At 44.7% G+C, this 22,114-nt stretch overlaps 1 protein-coding gene across 5 annotated transcripts in view; it reads right to left on the bottom strand.

The window, feature by feature from the left end:
• LOC142472230 (lipocalin-like) overlaps positions 1–17,184 on the bottom strand; it is a 174,600-nt gene extending 157,416 nt beyond the window's left edge. The window contains exons 1-8 of one of the 5 annotated variants that reach the window (XM_075579130.1): positions 16,953–17,181; positions 15,252–15,391; positions 13,740–13,816; positions 12,667–12,720; positions 6,654–6,767; positions 5,984–6,085; positions 5,463–5,488; positions 4,411–4,539 (exon numbers count right to left, since the gene is read on the bottom strand). In XM_075579130.1, the coding sequence (XP_075435245.1) occupies positions 5,466–5,488; positions 5,984–6,085; positions 6,654–6,767; positions 12,667–12,720; positions 13,740–13,816; positions 15,252–15,391; positions 16,953–17,048 (606 nt within the window). In that variant the 5' untranslated portion in view covers positions 17,049–17,181 and the 3' untranslated portion in view covers positions 4,411–4,539; positions 5,463–5,465. Of the gene's footprint in view, positions 1–4,410; positions 4,540–5,462; positions 5,489–5,983; positions 6,086–6,653; positions 6,768–12,666; positions 12,721–13,739; positions 13,817–15,251; positions 15,392–16,952 lie in introns of those variants that run through there. The other 4 variants (XM_075579129.1, XM_075579128.1, XM_075579127.1 and 1 more) reach the window with 4 other exon arrangements.
• Between the last annotated feature and the right edge of the window lie 4,930 nt (positions 17,185–22,114).

The raw sequence follows: 22,114 nt of genomic DNA, 5'->3' as shown, positions 1-22,114 counted from the left end.
ACGTGGTAACATGATGGCACGTGAGCCCGGGGCATCATTTGACGCCTCGTTGCCATGGTGACACATTCTGAAGACATGGTAAGGGGCGTTGCAGAGACCTCACGTGTGTGACCCCCAGTTTGTGCACCCCTAGTCTAAATGAATCTAATGTAAGCTAATCTATTGTATCTGCCATCACAATCTCCATGGGTAATGAATTCCACATTTTAACTGCCCTTACTGTAAAGAACCCTTTCCTTTGTTGCTGGTGAAATTTCCTTTCCTCCAACCTTAAGGGATGGCCCCGAGTCCTTTGTACTGCCCGTGGGATGAATAGTTCATTTGAAAGCTCCTTGTATTGTCCCTGAATATATTTGTATATAGTTATCATATCCCCTCTTAGACGCCTCTTTTCTAATGTAAATAAATCTAATTTAGCTAGCCTCTCCTCATAAGTTAGAATGTCTATCCCCTTTATTAATTTCGTGGCTCTTCTCTGCACTCTCTCTAGTTCCATAATGTCTTTTCTTAGGATTGGTGCCCAAAATTGTACTCCATATTCAAGGTGTGGTCTTACTAATGCTTTGTAAAGGGGCATAATCATGTTTACTTCCCTTCCATCAATTGCCCGTTTGATGCAAGATAAGATCTTGTTTGCCTTTGCAGCTACTGCATGACATTGGTCACTATTGCTAAGCCTGCTGTCTACAAGCACTCCTAAATCCTTCTCCATCAAGGATTCCCCCAATATATCTCCATTTAATTTGTAAGTCGCCTTTTTATTCTTGCATCCCAAATGCATAACCTTACATTTATCTGTATTAAACCTCATCTGCCATTTACCTGCCCACGTTTCCAGTATCTTCAAGTCCTTCTGAAGAGAAATTACATCCTGCTCTGATTCTATTACCTTACACAATTTAGTATCATCAGCAAAGATGGAGACTTTGCTCTCGATCCCAACCTCAAGGTCATTAATAAACAAGTTAAAAAGCAGGGGTCCCAGTACCGATCCCTGAGGTACTCCACTCACGACTTTAGCCCAACCTGAAAAAGTTTCATTTATGACAACCCTCTGTTGTCTGTCCTTTAACCAGTTTTCAATCCAGCTGCATATATTATTACTGAGTCCAATTTTCTTTATTTTGTACACCAACCTCTTGTGTGAAACTGTATCAAAAGCCTTTGCAAAATCTAAGTAGACCACATCAACTGCATTACCCTGGTCTAAATTCCTACTTCCCTCCTCAAAGAAACAAATAAGGTTAGTTTGGCAAGATCTATCCTTCATAAATCCATGCTGACTATTACTAATCATTTCGTTTTCCATTTGGTATTCCTGAATATTATCCCGTATTAAACCTTCAAGTAGTTTCCCTACTATTGAAGTCAGGCTTACAGGTCGGTAATTCCCCGGTTGTGATCTAGCTCCCCTTTTAAATATACATACATCAGAGACCAGGAGGACACAGATGCCCAGAGCCTCTGGGAGGCATACTAACTAAACCAGGGCTGTTCCCTTCAATTTGTGGCCTATTTGACTCCCTGCTAATTTGTTTGCAGTTGTTTACACAACCAGGTGCAATTTTGACTCACTTTTTTTTTTTTAAACTTATATTTTTATTATTTTTTCACACATAAAAGGGAAGGGGAAGGATGCAAAAATAAAAGGGGGGGGGGGGCAACTATTTTGTATCAAATTTCTTACAAACAACAACTGTCACATTACATGTCATACATAATTTGGTAAACACCATATTTTACATTCCCTCCCATATCCTCTCTCCCTCCGGGAGCGCACCTGTATCCAGCATCCCAGGGGTCCCACACTCTATCATACTTCCTAGTGGTGGGGTTCAGAAATGAGGTAAGTTTCTTCCTTAATTGAACATCATTGACCCTTCTAATAACCTCTCTTCTGGAGGGCGGGAGTGTCTTTTTCCACGCCGCTGCTACAGCGCATCCAGCCGCTGTTAGAATATGCAGGATCAATCTTTATGTATAATGATTCACATCCTCCATAGGTTTAGCTAGGATAATCAGAGTTGGGTCTAATGGGATTTTGATATCAGTCACATCTTTTATTAATTTCAAAACTGTCCTACAATACGCCTGCATTACTGGGCAATACCTCCATGTGCCAAATCTCCTAATTGTCCACACCCCCTCCAGCATCTGTCCGAGGTCCCCGGGAACATCTGCTTTAGTCTTTTGGGGGTGTAGCACCAACGTAACAAAATGTTATATATATTCTCTTTTGTTACCATACATATAGAGGTTTTACCTGCATTGTCCCAGATATCTTCCCAGTCCTCCCTTGTTATTTCAGTCTGGAAATCCAGAGCCCACTGGTCCATATATTTATGATTTGGGGTATCTTTTTTAAGAGTTAGCCCCTGGTACAGAGATGATATTAAACCTCTTTGGTATTTTTTTGTTTTACATAAATCTTCAAATCGTGTATATCTAGGGAATTCCTCAGTGTAGATGCCCTGATGCACAAAATGGCGGACCTGCATATACCTAAATAGCTCAGTTTGGGGCAGACCATACTTTCTCATCATTTCCTCAAAGGACATTAGTTTATCCTTTTCTAATAACCCTCTTATCTCCAGAATTCCTCTATATCTCCAGATTTCAAAACCCTGACACTGAAAACCCGGGGTAAACCCCGGATTACCGAACAGGGGTGTGAGCCTAGAAGGGGACCGACACAACCTTATATTTCTTTTTTGCAATTTGCCAAGTTTTCAAAGTTAATCCAATAACTGTGGGTTCCGACTGTCTCCCGGCCCCTGTCCAAGAACTAGACCACAACAAAAAAGATAGACCAATCAGGTTCTTTAGCGAGATCTCCAGGTCCACTCAGGCATACATTCCTGTCAGGGGGTGCCAGTAAACCATTTGTTTCATATGGGAGGCTATATAATATTTTAGGATATTTGGAACAGCCATACCACCTCCTTCCTTGGCGTCCAACATAATTGACCTAGCTATCCTCGGTTGTTTGTGTTTCCAGATAAAACTGAATAATTCAATTCCGAATTTCTTTTATATTTGAATGCGGGACAGCAATGCAATGTCTGAAAATAGTACAATATTCATCTTATACACCCCACCCAGGATATACAATGAGAATTCCAGGCTGTAATTGAACATTCTAGTATGTTACCATGAAATAAAATGCTGCAGACATTGTGATAACCTTTATATTCCATATGATGTGTTATAGATGTTGGTAAACTGTTTGGGATGCAAGCAGAGCAGAATGTCACCTTTTGGGTATGAGAGAAGGAATTCAGAGAGAGGTATCTTTTCTGCTTGTTGGTTTAGGGGAACTCGCAGCTCTGCAAAGTCTGTTATCTGTAGGACCTCCTGTCTAAGCCATGGTTAAAGAGCCTGTCGCCCTCAGGACTTGACTGTATGTGAATAGGATATGGTCTCTGCAACCTCTAGGATTCAGGACTTCAGTATTGGGGAACAAAGCAAACAAAAAGGGCAACACGGTTGTCACCTCTAGGTCTCAATAGCTCACAGGTTTAACACACTCATGGACTTCGTCATTTGGGGGGAGACGAGTTTGCTTTTATGATTTGGTTCCTCAGAGGAAGGAAAGGCACAGGGAATATGAACATATCACTCTTGGGACTTTAGCTCAGATTCACCAATAGGTGTTAATCTGTAAAACCTCTTACAGCTTCTAATTAATAATCTAAAAGGTGCCTTATGGTTTCGCACCACTTAGTGAAGGGGGCACATAATGTGTTATGGCCCTATATACAGTATGAATTATTTTTTCCTGTCACCCTAGAACCACCCCCCTCACTCACATATTTTTTCACCTCATTGCTTGCATATGGCATTAATTCAAATGTTGTGGGGAAGAGCGCAGGGCCTCTGTAAATGCTGCTCAACCCCTCCCTCCCCCCCCCCCCCCCAGAAAATGCCACGCACCCCCCGGTTTGCATTTTTGTTTCTATAGCGACCATTTACAAAGTCACATCCCCTTCCTCTTCTGAAACAAGTTCTGGCACACCCCTTTTTGGGCCCTGCCCTCTCTCTAGCAGTACACCAATTGTATCTAGTGACTGCCTGGTCACATGATCTTCCCCATCTTTTGTCCTCTTCTGCTGCACTAACAGCCATTTAGTGAACCCCCGAGCAAATCTTCACCGATCAATCACAGGAGAACAGATCGATCGGCAATTTAACTAATTACTTATCATTGTTACTTGTTGTGTGGATTGTACTGATGCACATATTAAAGGGGGAAAAAATTAAATGTTAAATAAACGGCAGCTTGGATGGCTGCTTTAAGAAACTAAAAATATAAATTATCCATTTATAAATCTCAGTATTTTGAGGGGTTCCTTAGAATTCCCTGGGAACGCCGGGTACTTACAGCTAGTATAAAATAAATTACAACCAGTGTTTGTTTGAATGTAGGATTTTATTAATACGCAGGCGTGCTGGGCCTCTTTCATATCCTCAGATTGAGAATAAAGCCCTTTAATATATGAAGGGCCGCCTAGTGGAAATGTTGGGTACTGTTCTAGCATTCTGAAAGGACAAAAACCCATAAAGCAGTTTACATTAGTAACGTGCATTTAAATTGGAATATTTTAAAAACATTTTAACGTGTTCGATAATGAGTTATATGGAATGAAAACACATGATCAAATATCCTTAAATAAACGTACAATACATTATGCTTTTATTAAGGCTGGGGGGGCTCAACTTCGCTGCTCAAGCCCCCGCCCCCCAAACAGGTCAGGTTTCAGGATATCCCAGTTTAAGCACAGGTGGCTCAATCAGAGGCTCGGTCTGAGCCTCGGATTGAGCCAGCTGTGCTGAAGCTGGGACTGATTGAGACACCTGTGCTGAAGCAGGGATATCCTGAAAACCTAACCTGTTGGGGTAGGGATTGATGACTGGAGATGAGCACCCCTGCATTAAGGGATAGGTGCAGGGGTTCCAACCTTACAGTGATAAGGCCTGAACTCTAAAGCAAACATGTTTTATGAAATATTCAGCGGTTGGGCTTTTTTTTGTTTTTTTAAATCTCTGAAATCGCACAGTGAGCGTCTAAAGGTCACTTACAGCTCTAAATAAGTATTTCTGGGAGAAGAAAGAACACACATGCATGTATCTTCAGTCCACAAGGGAATAAAGAAATACTGTATAATCAGAAATCTTCTGAGTGTGATGGTGCAGTATACAGGCAGATTTCTGCAGGGAAGTGATGGGGCTCGTTAAAACATTATATTTCTACATCAATTGTGGGGGGACTTGTGTTTTGACAAACAGAACATGATACTACACTGAATTATATATACAGGCTAATAATGGGAGGTCTGGTGAAAATGCAACAGGCAAAAGCCAAGATATGGGGAAGAATCCTGTTGAAAATGTCAGCCTGGGGAAGATCCCGCCTGTGATTTCAATCTTCAATTATCCAGCAAATGTGCAGTTTTAATACTCACCTGTTAGGCTTCCGGCATGCACTGATCTGTGGGAAGGAAATACATGGATATTTTAGAGAAGTGGTGTACACACACACACACTAGTTTGTAACCTACATTATTTGGGTTATCAAATCTGTGTCTGTTGGGCTGCATTGATACCAGCAGGGCGCGCGCTCCCTCAGGGAGATGCGCACGCCCGATACCGTTCGCCCTCATTGCCTGAACCGCGACCTTCACTACAGAAAATCAATTTCTTGGATCTGCTGTAAATTTGCGCGCTTGGCTGCCTTGTTTGTGCACTCTGAGTGTGAAACATGAAATTATTTTGGCAGCGCATGGTGTCGCACGCCCGGCCGCATTGCGTATAAGCACGGCCTTATACATTGTAATACAGAGACTGGTAGGACCCTGTTGGCCACCTCTGAACTAAATGTGTGGCTTTGCTGTTCTTGATACAAAGCAAATACAATGGCTAATACATGTATATTTCCACCTGTGTTTAGCATTGTACCATGTGAAATTCCTTGTTGTTTTCTTACCAGTTTGAGGCAGAATGAGAATATTGTCCTCGCCAATCCCTAGCTCCAGAGAGAAATTACGGAATTTGGCTATCACTTCTGGCCTCAGTTTCTTATCTCGGCCTGAAACCAGAAAGCAAAACTGCTCCAAGAATGTTCCTGCCCATCATATCCTACCTGAGGAATCTTCAACAACCCGCAGTCCTATTAATGTGCCAGTCATGCTTCCGATTATCCCTCTACCTTCACCTGATACACACAGGTTTTTTCCTGCTCCCCCAGTATACCACTAAGATATTCAATGACCACCTCATATTTCTTATTCATACTCCCATAATGTTTTATTCCGTTCCACATATCCACCCGGTGTATTGTTTCCTTCCTGCTCAGATTCTTGTTTTAGCATCCACTCCCCATTGCATCGCAATATATTCACATCTGCCGCTGTTAGGCCCCATCCATTCCTTCTCTGCTGCTTTGTTCTCTCAGGGTAGGTATCCCTCCGTTTCCTGCTTTGCTTCTCTAGGTCTTTTCTAGTAACCCTATTTTGTGGAATATGGTCCTATCCATTGCTACCCCTTTTATTCTATAACTTGGAAGTGGCTTTCCACCCCAGTCATACCTTTCCTGGCTTCTTACTGCCCATAGATGATGAATCTTCTCACCCAACCCCAGTGGAACATTCACTTACCAAGCAGAGCCACTGTGGTGTAGACGTCCGGGCCCTTGGTCTTGCGCATGGACATCAAGGCATACTCCTCGTAGTTGGTCTCGACAAAGCGCACGTCATAATCCTCACCCGAGTCTTTTAGAGAAGAACACACCAAAAAGTGCTTGCCTTATCTACCAAAAGTACCTCTGAGCAGGGGAACGGGGTCTTACTATTTTACTAAACAACAATTTGCCCTTCTATGGATGGGATTTATGTATTAACAATATGGTTTTTATATTGTAATGTCATCTGCCATTAGTTCACTCATTTAGAATAGTAGGTGCCTGTTCTAATGAAACTGCCCTCCATGCTGTTCCTGGATAGGACTAGTACAGGGGGCTGCAACCTTTCAAGGAAGAAACACATGCATGAATATTACACACCCCACACACACGTATACTGTACTATGTAGAAAGAGAGACAGAGGGGCGCAGACACTACCTCTCCCTCTGTACGTCAGGGATGGGCTACGTTTCGGATCGATAAATCCTTCGTCAGCTGTGTAGGATTTATCGATCAGAAATGCGTTGTGTGTGCAGAGACCTGGACCAGAAGCTGTGTGTCTGCTCGAGGACACCGTAGCCGGCGCCTGCACTGATGGTGATCAGTCCTGTAGACCGGATGTGGCAAACAGGAGCGCACTGCACCGGAGAGCGGGAGGGTGACGTCGGCGTCCTTGAGCAGTTTTTTACATGTGAGTTAATTGTTATCTCACTCTTTTTGCTGAAAAAAATCAATTTTTATTGATCTGTATGGCACTGTCTCCCACTATATGCGCCCTGAGTGGCCCATCCCTGACGTACAGAGGGAGAGGTAGAGCAACTGACTAACAAGAAGATAGAAGACAAAGATACCTACAGTATAGTACTATCCAGTACCACACAGGCCCGTGTGAGTACATATTGTATAAATTCCTATCACCCCTGTGCTTTTAATCACTGGTTTAACACTGTGTTTTTCAGTCACCGGTCTGACACTGATTCTGACCCTTGTCTGTGCCCCTCTGTCTCTCTTTCTACATATGTTTCCTTGAGGATCGTGGGAAGATCCTTTTCCAGGGGTTGAGCAGCAGACACTGAGCATTTGAAGTGTGGTACAGTATATTTATATGTTTATTTTGACCCAATTCTTCTGGTCAGCTTAAAGTACTGTGTAAAGGGAGTGCCCCAGTTCACTTCCATGTACTGTTCTATACACACTAATAGCTATATACTGTGTATAAGCATTATCATACAACATATGCATGAATATAACACCCCAACACGCATACATATACTGTACACACAATAATAGCTGTATACTGTATAAGCATTAACATACGACAAACTATTTTGTTTGTTTTTTAATTGCTTTTCTGTGCAGGACAGTTTGTCATTTACATATACATACATACACTAACCCCCCCCCCCCTAATACACAAACACACACACACACTACCCTCCCAAACTCACACACACACACACACACACACACTACCCCCCAAATACACACACACACAATCACACACTACCCCCCAAATACACACACATACACACAATCACACACTACCCCCCCAAATACACACACACACACACACACACACACACACACACACACACACACACACACACACACACACACACACACACTACCCCTCCCAAACACACACACAGTCACTACACTCCAAAAACACAAGTACACTACCCCCCAAAAACACACATTACCCCCCACCCAAACACACATACTACCCCCACAAATACACACACTACCCCCACAAACATGCACACTACCCCCCCAAACACACACTACCCCCTCCAAACACACACTCTCCCCCCTCCAAACACACACTCTCCCCCCCTCCAAACACACACTCTCCCCCCTCCAAACACACACTCTCCCCCCTCCAAACACACACCCTCCCCCCCTCCAAACACACACTCTCCCCCCTCCAAACACACTCTCCCTCCCTCCAAACACACTCTCCCCCCCAAACACTACCCCGTCCAAACACACACACACAATAACCCCCAAAATAGACACACACTACCCTCCCCCCAAATACATACACACTACCCCCCACCAAATACACACAATACACCCCCAAATACACCTACACCCCCCCCAAATAGACACATACCCTCCCCCCAAATACACACACTAACCCCACCAAGTACACACACACTACCCCCGCAAATACACCCACACCCGCCCCCAAATACACCCACACCCTACCCCCCTAAATTCATATATATATATACACTTTTACTTTGGGCCTGCCTCTCTCCCTCACTGTGCTGTCGGTGGCGTTTTGTTGCCGCCCAGCATCTCCCCAGGTGCTGGCTGGCCTCCTACACTTCCGGCGCGCACCGGCATGAAGGAGGTCCGGCGTGGGACAGTGCAGGAGAGAGGCAGCAGCTGGGGAGATCCCGGCGGCAACAAGAGGCCCGCCAGTGGCGGCCGGGATCAGCTGACACAGGATGGGGCCGCCATAAGCCTGTGCCCGATCGTAACCAACTGAGGTGAGGTGAAGCCAGTGCGTGCAGACGCGAGACGCTAGAAGCGGTGTTACCGGCGCTCTGCTATTATACTTAACTGGGATTGGAAGCTGTGACTCACCCCTATCAGCCGCGGATAACAAGGGAGGGAGGGGGAGCCCAATTAGAGAGCCAGCAGACCCTGCTGCAAGATTACCGCCGGCGACCCATTACGGGGAGAGGCACAAATATTGCTACCTTCAGCAGACCCCTGAGCACCTCTGGACTGCACACTGAATGATAGGGTGTGCTTCCCTTGTGCCTAGCAGCAGCTCGGGAGACTGTGATCTCTTCAATAAAGAAGTGTGGTCCGTGGCCTGTCTATAGACTGAGGTGAGGCACAGGGGGAGGGGAGATCGGCCTGATCCCAACAGCACTGCACACCACTCACAACTCAAGACAACTACGGATATTAGCTCAGAAGGGAAAACAGAATATTTATGCTCAGGCCCACACTGGCAATAGACAGAGCTCAGCTACAAAGTAAATGATAGACAATCCCAAACACTTAAAGTGAACAAAACTCAATAAGAGCACTAGAGAAAGCAAAGAGATGCCCCCCCCCCTAAGAAAACGCAAAAACCAGAGGCGTCGATATTCTTCAATAAAAAAAACAGCGAACCTTACCGTGCCTGGGAAAGAAGACGGGGGCCCAACATGCGAACAGGAGGAGGCCGATTCGGACAAAGGCATGGAGAGGGAGTCAAGTATCAGAAAAGACCTGAGAGCATGGGTCAAAGAAATTAGACAGACTTTCCATGAAGAGCTTCGAGGAGCCATGAAGGGCCTACAATCAGAAATCAAAGACAGTAGAAAAGAGAACCACAAGCCTTGAAGAAGTCATGGAAAACGTCACAGAGAGCCAGATCTCGAGGGACTCAGAAATCAAGCTGCTGAAGGAACAAATAGCAGAACTACAGGAAGCAAGGGCAGATGCGGAGAAAAGGTCTAGGCGAAATAAAATCAGGATAAGGAATGTCCCAGAGTCGGTAAGACCAGGCGATATCAGACCCTATTTACGAAGACTGTTCCAGAGTATAATTCCTGAAGTGACAACAGAAAGACTAGAGATGGATAGAGCCCCAGAGACTGAGGGAGGAGGCCCCAGAGATGATATAACCAGGCTCCACTATTTCTCAATGAAAGAAGAAATCCTCCACAAAACCAAGAATATGAATACCATTAGCTTCGAAGAAGCCCTCATCCAGATATTTACGGACATCACGCCATTAACTCTGGCAAAAAGGAGAGGACTGAGAGAAATTACAAGCATACTTAGAAGTTCCGAAGTTAGATACCGATGGGGTTTCCCCTTCTGTCTCTAAGCTACACACAACGGCAAACAGGCTATAATGCGGAGACTAGATGAGGGCCAGGATTTCATCAAATCCCTGGGGATAGAAGTTACCCCGGAAATGGCAAGAAAACTTCAACAAGCACAGCCCCTCCCGAGAAGGGAGGCATGGAGCAGAACGGGGACTAAGACAAGGAAGATGACATTAGGAAGCCAGGACCCAAAAGAAACTGAGACGGAGATTGCTACAGAACGATGATGAAGAGCCTCCGGCGAAAGAAAGGAAAGAAGCAGAAGAGACATTCTGTATGGTCGGAGAGAACTAAAAAGGTCGCCGTAAAGTTTGAAACAAGGGCCATTTTCCTTTCTGAGGACTATTCTAAAGACATAGACCAAAACAGACTTGGGACAAGCCAAGCTGGAAAGACTATTGTTTAGATAATATAGAAATGCTAGTAATAATGTTATAAAAGGTTAAAATGTTTGTTTTAGAAACTGTTTTAAAATACGGCCTTCAGATTGGGAACTAAGGCTATGGCCTCGATAAGAGGGAAAGCGGAAGGATTGTCACGCCCATATGCCCACAGACCTGGCAAGACCCCAATACTGAGGTGGGAACGGTATTACCACACACCCACAGCAGTGGGGGCAAGCCCAGAGTGTGGTATGGCATTGCTGGGCCTGTTTAAAAAGTAGTTAGTATACTTGCAACGTCTTGGTGGTATGACGTAAGAATGGTAGTGTCCGTGCGCCAAAGTCCAGGGATCCAGAAAGCAGAGTAGTTGACTTCGTAAGCCAAGTCCAAGGGTTTCAGAGGTCAGCAACGTAGAGTTCTTAAGAAGGGTTCAGGGGTAACAGAGAGCAGGGTAGTCCAGGACGAGCAGGGGTCAAAACCAGGGAAATCCAAGATAAGCAGGAGCAGTAACAGCCTGGAGCACAGAGAGAGCAAAGCATAGGACTGCACACACAGGGATAACAGAAACTATGCAGAGCAATGATAGAGAGGACAGACAGGGATTATAAAGGAGGGAACACCAATGGGAGAGAGAGGAGGAGAAGTGGGAGACAGCAGGGATAGATCAGGAGGAGAAGAGGAGGAGACAGGGGAATCAGACAGAGATGGCTTGCAGGGCATAGGAGGAGGAGTTAAGGGACTGACAGGTTTTAGAAAAGGAGTGTGTGCGCGCACAGGCTGCGTCACGAGACGCGCGGAGCGCCACAGGCATACCTGTGGAGGGGAGCAGAGGTACGGAGGGGACAGCCACCGGAGGTGAGGGAATGGCAGTGGGCACTGAGGGAGTCTGGGAGCGGGGAACATCGCCGCAGGGGCTCGGGGGCCGCGCGGCTGCGCGAGACTTGCGGGGTGCGCGCCGTGGCAAGGGAACGGCGTCAGAGGTTGCCGGAGTGGGTAAGGGAAGGAAGGTTGGCAGGGGAAGGGACAGAGAGGGTGACGTCAGGAGGGTAAGAAGGGGAAGGAATCCCCTGAACCATCACAAGGATGTATAGGAGAAAGGAGTTATCATTACAATATTTAGACCAGTTCTCACCTAGTAATTTTTCCTAAGCAATAAGGGGAATCAAAGTTGGAGTTAACAATGTGTGTGGTTTGTTCAGGATAAATATAAAAAAAGAAGTGTTTTTCTAATTAGCAGTTCGAATTTAAAGAGGATCCTTACTAAGGGATGCTCAGGATGGGGCAGAACTGATGAGAAGGTGCGAAAGACGAACAATGGATCTCAGATACCAAAGTCACCCCCACCCACATTTCCCGACCCTACATACCACAACCTTCACACAAAAGGTAGGGTGAAAAGCCCAGAATGTATATGCTTAATCCACAACCATGTTAAAAATACTAGTTTCCCCCCCCCCCCATTTTTCACCTAACCGTCTCACCAACTCTTCCACCCACACCCCACCATTTCTACTAGCACCGCGCCAGACCACGAGGCTAGCGCTATGTGAGATATACATAGAGCAAGATACAAATGGCTAAATGACTAGTGAGCTATAAATAGTCTCCCTAAATGTCAAAGGACTAAACTCTCCAGGGAAAAGAAGATGAATGTTTAGAGATTTAAAGAAGAACACGGGGGATATCTATATTATACAAGAAACCCATCTAAATAGAGAAGACATGATGAGACGTAGAGATAAAATGTTTCCACAGATATATATCACTTACCAGCCCAGGGAAAATCAGGAGTATCGATTCTATTCAGATCCACGGTACCTATCTCTGTAGAAAAGATAAAAAGAGACAAGGCAATTATCACAAGTAAACTTGGAACAACAGACTTAACCATAGTAAACTTATATGCACCAAATGCGGTCAAGAATTTTTTATAGACAATGCCTTCGATACTTTTATGCAACATAAGAAAGGGCGGCTAATAATCGGGGGAAATTTATACACTATTTTAGATGATACAAAAGACAAGGTTAAATCCACTAACAAAAACCACAATATGAGACCACAAAAAGCTCGGCCGCTGATAAAACTCCTGGATGAGAATGCCCCGATAGATACGTGGAGGACTATGAATCCTACATCTAGGAGCTACTCGTTCTACTCGGCCTTGCATGATCAATATACAAGAATAGACTGTATTCTAATTTCTGGAGACCTGGCAGACACTATGGTCAGTGCTGAGATGGACAATATTACTATATATTTTGGAGAAAAATTAAAAGACTAATAAAAAGAATTACGGGACTAGACTGCCCATGGAATATAGATACAGTGTTCATTCTAAAACCAATAGAGGATATAGAGAGGAATGTAGACTAATTAATGATATTGTACATATCCTGTCCTCAGCTAAGGCAGCTATAGCTAAAACCTGGAAGCAGAACGATCCACCGACAATAGCAGAGGTTAAAAACAAACTAAATTATATTATGATAATGGAAAAAACTTACCAGTTTAATCCAGGACAGATATGAAAGTTATCTGAAGACATGGGTACCATGGATGATCTATTGGGAAGCTAATGATTGACTAGAAAGTTTTCATTCTATATCTAGCTAGTAAAAATGTGTTGGTAATATGAACCAAACCATTGTGCAACTGTATGTGTAATAAAGTATAAATGGATGCGCTACAAACAAAGTCAAGATGGAAATGTACCCCCCCCCACAACCTAATTTTTCTTTTGTACCCCCCCCCCTCCTAAATAACATTTGTAAAAAAAGAACAATAAAATACAGTTTAAACAAAATAATAATCATGAACTAGACCGTATGCTGTAATCTTACGTATAATTTTAGCATGGAAGCGGCCTGGCTGGTCTGTCTTGAAGTATCTCATGGTCGTCTTTTCACATCTGTCCAAACTGGAATATAATGACGGGGGGAGCAGTGGTAAATGAGTGTTCCATCTCTAATCTTTATATTCAGAGCTCCCATTGTGTCCTTGTATTCAGGGGCTTATAAATAAATCAAAACAACCCTGTCACCTACTTGTTCCCAGACACCCATATCACCCAGGATGTGCCCGTTCTAAAGTGGGGCTCAGTACATATCAGTCATTTCTAGCCCTATTAAATTGTAAACCAATGGACCTCCCTGATGAAGGGGCCCTGAGATGTCTCCAAAACATTGGATACCTATGGATTAAGTACCCTTTTCTATTCATCTTCCTGTAGCGCTGGGTCTCTTTCCCTGGTCATTTGATTTCGGTGAAGTATCTTTTTTATAGTATTTATGACACACACTTGCCAATTGTTTTGTATATATGGTGTGCTTTCTCTCCACTTTTCTGTGTGTGTGTGTGTGTGTGTGTGTGTGTGTGTGTGTGTGTGTGTGTGTGTGTGTGTGTGTGTGTGTGTGTGTGTGTCTATATATATATATTAACAGAAAAAGAGAAGTGCCGGTTCCATAGCATAAAACCGTAAATGTAATAAAGTGAAAGAGTAGAGTCTGCAAGACTTGCACTCACATAGGGATAAAAAAACCACATGCAGTTGAGAGAATTGTAGAGCATCACCAGGATGAAACACATCGGGACGCTGTAACGTCATTGCGTATTTTTTGCCATCCCGGGTGTTTCTTCTGATATCCTGTCCCTCATGTGTCTTGCAAGGGATCCTCTAACAGCTGATAGGTATCTCAGTATCTCAGTAAACAGATATTAACCCTACGGCGTTTCGTCAGAGCATATTCTGACTTCATCAGGGGGGTGTGTCCCCACCATCCCCTGGAAGTCGGGTAAAACTTCCACATCTGCACCCAGGACCAGTGTTCTACCGCGGAGGCCTTCCAGTTCAAAGGTACATTTTTGTGTGTATTGTGGTGTGTGTGTGTGTGTGTGTGTGTGTGGGTGGGGGGGGGTGTATTGTGGTGGTGTGTGTGGGGGTATTGTGGATATTGTGGAGTGGGAGGGTACTTTATGGATACTGTGGTGTGGGAGGGTATTGGGTTAATATTGTGGTGTGGTGGTTATCGCGGGGGTGGAATTGTGTGGGTAATGTGGGAGGGGTGCGTGTGTGTGTGTCAGGTGGGGCAGTGAGATGGAGAGAATGGAGCAGTAAGAGGAGTGAGTGAGGTGAATGAGGGAGAGGGGAGGATGAGGAGTGAAAGGTACAACGTAAGACGGGGACGGGGATAGTTAGAGGTGGGGTAATAGAGGTGGGTGAGAGAGCAAGTACGTGTGGAAGAGAAAGAGGTAGCCTCCGAAGGCCGTTGACAGGGGAGGGGGACCTGGAGGAAACTCCCAGGCCAATGAAGAGATAACTTATTGCTGCAGCATAAGCAGGTTTCTTTACTTACTTGGGATAAGTGGACACGCTTTCCAAGTTCCCATCAGCAGTCGGTGTGATGACAGTGGGGCACGATTTCATGTACTGTTTAGAGGGCAGGTACCAGTCAAAGTTGGAGGCCACAGCGAGGCTGTACCACTTCCCTACAATCTAGAACCATAGTTCCATTAAAGGGACAATTCTTAAAATGCCATAATTTACCTTCGAATACGTGAATGCGACCGCAGTCACCGTTTTACATGAATGCATAGGGGGATTCTTTCTGATCAACTCTTTTTGATCAACACTGTCAATACTATAATTTACCTTCATCAGGTTCCAGAGACATCAATGACCTGATACAACGTGGTTCAGTGCAGTTGGCTCGTACCCTTTTCTCTCCCATATTTTTAACCCCCTGAGTGCATAGCAATGTGTCTAAGACCCCTCTGGTTCTCAAGGTGTTACATAGCCATTGTAGTACAGGTACCAACAAAGCGCAGTGGAGAATCAGGCTAGTTATTGCTCTTCTGACTGCAGGACAGCACTACACCTACCAATAGCAAAGATCTATTTGAAGGATTTTGTATTTCTTTGATAAATACAGTTGATGTTTTTGCTGGAGTTCTGCTTACAAATACCCCATGTGGCAGACTCCTCTTTTATAAACGGCACAATCCCATGCACAGCTGCAGAGCTAGTCTGAACTTTACATGTATTGAACTATATCTCCATGCAGCCATATTTTCAATGTTCAGTATTCTACAGTATGTACAAAGTAAATGAGATGTATACATTTAGAGCTGCAATCCATGCTGCTCTTTTACATGATCATAGCATAAAGATCCCGCCGGGCAGGTTCATACTATTTTAGCTCCGGGATCTTTCCCCCGAAAAAGGACATTGTTATTATTTTTGTCTTGGGTAAATAAGTGAGGTACGGGGTCGCCCTCAATAGCCAGCCATGGCATCACTGGGAAATGTCATGGAAGAAAATTGCCCCCTATTTATCTATGTAACCAGTATTGCACTCAGGCTACCCAATTCGCCAAATCCTACTTAGAGAGCAGATAGACATAGAGTACCACACGCACCCATTGCACAAACAGTGTTGTTTCAAGCTCCTATATTGTATAGAAGTGTTATTCCATAGGCAGTGCAAGCTGCCTATCCAGTAGAGGCTGGATACATACATACATAACACAAAATGTTCAGGGCACTCTATATGGGTAAGGTAAGCCAAATAACTTATTTAAGTAGATCAGGGTGCTAGCAGTTCAGCCAGGATCACCATCCAGCAACAAAATACAGGCATACCCACATTAACGTACGCAATGGGACCCGAGCATGTATGTAAAGCGAAAATGTACTTAAACACAAGAAAAATGTAGCAACGTTTTGGACCTCCTGGTCCTTTCTCAAGCCTCTATATATGGAACATTGTAGGCAGTGCAAGCTACCTACCCCACAGAGATACTGCTCTGCCAATCCACCTTTATACAGTATATGTGTCATATATAAACAGTGTAGATGCCATTTGTATTTAAACTAGAGTAGAGTATGTAGGGCCCTCCACCCATTCCATAGACCTTTCATTAATACTTCTCCCTGTTGTCTGCCCCGGTCAATTATCAAGCTATTGTACCGCAGATCTTTTTGTCAAACCCATCCCTAATTAATATCTGCCATGTTTAGCCGGCACCACTAACTCTCCTCAGCTTGCCGTACTTACTTTATCATCCTGGAAGTCTGGTTGAACAGGAATATCAGACTGGGCACACAAGGCAAACAGGGCCACCAGGCCCAAACTAAGCAGAAGTCCCTTCATGGTGCAATCTTGGTCCCAGGTATTATGATGTTTCCTCCTGTGTATGTGAGCAACACACTGAATCCTGACCTCTTTTATACAGAGCTGGATAACACTGTTAGACAATCACACAGCTGGGACCAGATCATGTGATTTAGAGGCCGGCTTTAACAAGTAACATATAAAAGAAATGAGCGCAAGAAAAAACAAAATCAATGTAACAATAATAACTTTGTGTTCAAATATTAAAAAATGTGTGCAGCACATGAAATAAGCAGAGCTGTCTCAATGAGCGGCACATCCCCACATCACCCCTTCCAATAAATGTTAGCATATACCTCAGTAATGGAAACTATCTCCTCCAAACCGGTCCCGATTTGGAGGCTATGATGTTTATCCACGATAATTTCACCTGGGCTTGCTGCGGAGCTCAAGCTGTACACCGCTACTGGGAAAGGGAAGGGGGAAAGGGGGGATTCCAGCCGCAAACTGCGTCTGACGTCACGCGTCCCGCAGAGACTCCTGGATACCTCAACGTGTTTCGTGAACAACTACACTTCGTCAGGGGGTGTATCCTACCACTCCAAAGATACCCCTTATATAGGGGATGCATCTTACTGCAGTTTATATCCTATTGGTGCTTAAAAATCTTTTAACCTTATAAACAACCACAAACAAACACAAACATTATATACCATACAATTAAATAAATACATTAATCACATGTAACAACCATAATTCATACTACTATTAACTCATATTAACCCCTGCATTTAATTTACCTATATCAATTAGATCTATACAGAGCATGTAATCTACAATTGGTTAACACTTTTTCCCTACTACACACACACAGCCATCCACACATACATTACACACACATTACACACACAAGTTACCTCGATCAATGCCCCCCGCTCCCGCTTGCAAAATTAGGCAGGACACCCTGAGCTCACGCTTTGAGAGTTGGTGACGTCACCGGTCTCAAGCATGAGCGCAGTCAGTGTCAACGGGGCTGGGGCTATCGTGCCTTCACCGGTGCGGAGGCGTGCGGAGGCTGGTCAGTGAGCGGGCGCTTACCTGGCCATGGTGGGTGGGCCGTGGGGGCCGTGCCTAGGGGCATCATGGAGCTGTTTTGAGCGAGCCACTCAGGTGCCCGGCCTGTCGCACCAAGAAATCAGTTTGAACTGATTTATTGCGCAACGCGCGCCCCCTCCCACTTCCGCACACGCCCGCACGCCGCATGAACACAAACACTGCCTTAAGGCAGTCTATTCGCTCAGCGTGCGGACACCTCCGCACGGTCTGTGGTACCATGGCCCCAGCCTAAGGCCTCGTCCAGGGTTGCTGCTTGCTGGCGGAGGCGCGCTGAGGCGCGCTTCTGCTCGGCACTGAGCCCCTACAGCCGCAATTAGAACGGCTTTAGTAGGGGCTCGCCTACGCTTCCGCAAGCGCACGGAGGCGTAGGTCTTAGCAGATTTTTACATTTCAGCGCTTGCCGGAGCGCAGGGCCGGTCACGTGAGCGGTTTGCCCAATGAGGGCGAACCAGCTCTGTGATGTCACTGGCCCGCCCCCGACACACCCCCTGACGGCGCGCTGTCTAAGGCCAGGGAAAGCACCCGCTTTCCCCGAGCCTCAGCGCGCCTCAGCACGCCAGCGGGGAGCTTGGCCGAGGCCTAAGAGAGAAAAAACAGATTTAGCTGACTAGCAAAACTCAGTATTAAAGTCTGTAATGGCTACGAATGACACTGTGAAATAACATTGTTGCAATCTGCACCATTCTTTCTATCATAGTTGCGGGTAGCAGCCTTGTGTTTTGAGGCATTAGCACAGACTGTTCTACTCATTGTTATTTCTAGGACCTTTGTATGCATCATCAAAGTCCGAGCTGCCATTTCTCCATATCGCTGCCTGACCTATCCCTCTAATCTCACTATACTTTACAAAGAAATTGTACTGCGTTTGACCCAGTGACTTTGTCGCCGGGAGTTCTGGTACTGGGGCTCTAAATCCTAAAATGACTCCTGTCATTCTTCCTAAACATGTGTATATTTGTATTCAGCATTTTCTAATTGAACATTCTAGTATGTGTTACCATGAAATAAAATGCTGCAGACATTGTGATAACATTTATATTCCATATGATGTGTTATAGCAGTTGGTTAACTGTTTGGGCTGGAAGCAGAGCGCAATGTCACCTTTTGGGTATGAGAGAAGGAATTCAGAGAGAGGTATCTTTTCTGCTTGTTGGTTTAGGGGAACTCACAGCTCTAGAAAGTCTGTTATCTGTAGGACCTCCTGTCTAAGCCATGGTTAAAGAGCCTGTCGCCCTCAGGACTTGACTGTTTGAGAATAGGATATGGGGTCTGCAACCTCTAGCATTCAGGACTTCAGTATTGGGGAACAAAGCAAACAAAAAGGGCAACACGATTGTCACCTCTCCTTACGTTTCTTGCTGATGTTATGAGTGCTTCTATTGTTGTGGCATGTGTGTGTGTGTGTGCCCTCCTTCCCGCTATTCTCTTGGTCTCATTGTTTGTATGTTCATGTGGTTGTGTAGCTGTATACCTTACATCAGTGTCGTGGTTGCCCGTCTCTGTCCCCCTTGGGGATCGGTTATTTTCTTGCTGTTAGGTTTCTGTTTCTGTGCGTTGTCTGTCTTTATCTCTTCTTGTTCTGACTATGCTGCTTTCTCCCCATTGCGATACCAGGAGTCTACTGTAGGTTTAACTCAATAAGAACACAATAGGATAAAAAAAAAAGAACTTTCAGGTTATTGCATGACAATCACAATCACATTGTTATGTTTTTATGCTTTTTTGTTTTGACCTCTCTTTCTTTTTCGCTTGCCCCTCCCTTTCTTCGTCCTCCTCCCCCCCCTCCCTCCTCCCTCTCTCTTCTCTCCTCCCCCCTTCTCTCCACTCCCCCTCTCTCCCCCCCCTCTCATCCCCCTCGTGTCCCTTTCCTCCCCTTCCCTCTTTCCCCCCTCCCCTCCATTCTCTTGCCTGAGGCGTTCTTGTCTCTCCCTCCCCTGTTATATCTTTCTATCTCCCCCCCCCCCTCCCGGTTTGGTCACTCCTTTGCATCCATTCCAGCAAGCATTCCTTTGCGGGTTAATATCAGTTACACATTCAGATATCTATATATATCCCTATGTACTGTCACTCACTCTATGCTTGTTCATACCCCTTCTTGGGCCACACTTATGCTTATGTTCTTGCACACCCCCATACATTCACTTTTTTTTTTTTTTTTTTTTTATCTTTTATCATGGGACACGGGACAAATGTCTTAATTCAGTCTTTTTCAAGTAAAATGTAATCTTGGGCTCTGCATCTGTCCACTTTAGCGGTCATCGTCTCTTGTGTCATTCCGGTCCTCCTCTGCGTTCCTGGGGATTGTCATCTTTGTCACGTACTTTTCCGCCAGGTCGTGGGATGTGAAGGTTTTCACCCCTGTGTCGGTGTATATTTTTAGAGTTGCTGGGTAAATCAATGCGAATTTCCGTTTTTGCTTGTAGAGAGTGGTACATACCCTGCTAAATTCTCTCCTTTTTTGTGAGACCGTGGCCGAATAGTCCTGAAAAATCATTATTCTCTTGTTCTCAAATGTCAGTTGGTCCGTCTCCTTGAAGGCTTTGATAATTCTGACTTTGTCGTCAAAGTTGAGAATCTTTGCTATTATTGCTCTAGGTTTAGTTTCTTGGTCTTGTCTTGCAGCACCCATTCTGTGCGCTCTATCTTTATTGCATTATCTGCGGATAGTCCAAGATGTTCTGGGATCCATTTCTCGCAGAACTCTATGAGCTGGTGCTGTTTTATTGATTCAGGTACTCCTATCAGTCTTATATTGTTTCGTCGGGACCGGTTTTCAAGGTCGTCTACTTTTTCCTCTAATATGCAGTTTTTTTCCGCATTGTTTCTAGTGCTTGATGCACGTCAGACATTTCGTCCTCCACAGTGCTAATTCTTGTTTCAGCCTCTTCCACCCTTGAGGTGTGTGCTGACAGCTCATTTTTCAGCTCTTCTATGGATGTTTTTATTTTGTCAATTTTTTTATCAAATTGGGGGAGAATTTCTCTTGCTACAGCCTTTGCAATACTTTCATGCTCTGACCTTGTTTGTGCCTGCTTGTCTGCTTCCCCGTTCTGGCTGGATTCTCCTGTCTGAGCCTCGTGGCTGTCGGCCATTTTCTGTGTCTCTCTCCTTCTCTCTCCCTTGTCCTGGCGCTGTTGCTGCTGTTTTGGGGCCATCTGTGCAGTTTTGGAGAGATATTTCTCCATGCAGGTGCCTCCGCTTGTTGGGGTGCCTGTCCCTTTAAATTCTGACTGATTTTTGCCGGCTATTTTCTCGCGGTTACAGCGGTTTTCCCCGGCGGGCCAGCGGAGCTCTTCTCAGTGCGTCCTCACAGCCCTGGCGCCATACCGGAAGTCCGAAACTTGTGATCTTAAGCTCTGTATGTAGCTGTCAAGTATGATGTTGCGTCCTGTTGGTGGTGTGAAGTACGTGTTCTTCTTCTTCTTCTTGTACTCCATCATTATGGGGGTGCTATCTTTTTTGTGAAAGTATTCTTTCAGTCGTAGTCCTCGAAGAATTCTTCTAGGTCTGAGAATAATTGGATTTGATCCAGTTTGGTGGTGGGACAGAATGTTAGTCCTTTGGAGAGAACTGAGGTCTCAGGTTTTGAGAGTTTATAATCAGACAGGTTTATAACTCCATGGCAGGCTGTGTGCTCTTATGGGTTGAGGTTGTGTATCTGTCTTGAAAAGTCAGTTCTGGTTTCTAGTTCTAAGTAGTTGTCCTGCTTTTTGTTGGTTTGAAATCACCAACACAGCTATTTTCTGCTTTATATATATATACATATATATATATATATATATATATATATATATATACACATATATATATATATTTATATCTTTTGAATAAAATGGTCTTTTAGTTTAACTCTTTGGCCAAAGTGTTGTAAGCCCTTGAGCCCCTCCAAAGGCAGACCACGTCTCAAGGGCCATAACATTAAATAGATTCTTAATAACCTGTACATTACCAGGAAGAATGATTTATAATAAATCTGTCAAAATTAGTTG

Source organism: Ascaphus truei, chromosome 21 (genome assembly GCF_040206685.1).
Source record: "Ascaphus truei isolate aAscTru1 chromosome 21, aAscTru1.hap1, whole genome shotgun sequence".
NCBI classification, from domain to species: domain Eukaryota; kingdom Metazoa; phylum Chordata; class Amphibia; order Anura; family Ascaphidae; genus Ascaphus; species Ascaphus truei.
This window is presented reverse-complemented; position numbering and strand designations above follow the sequence as displayed.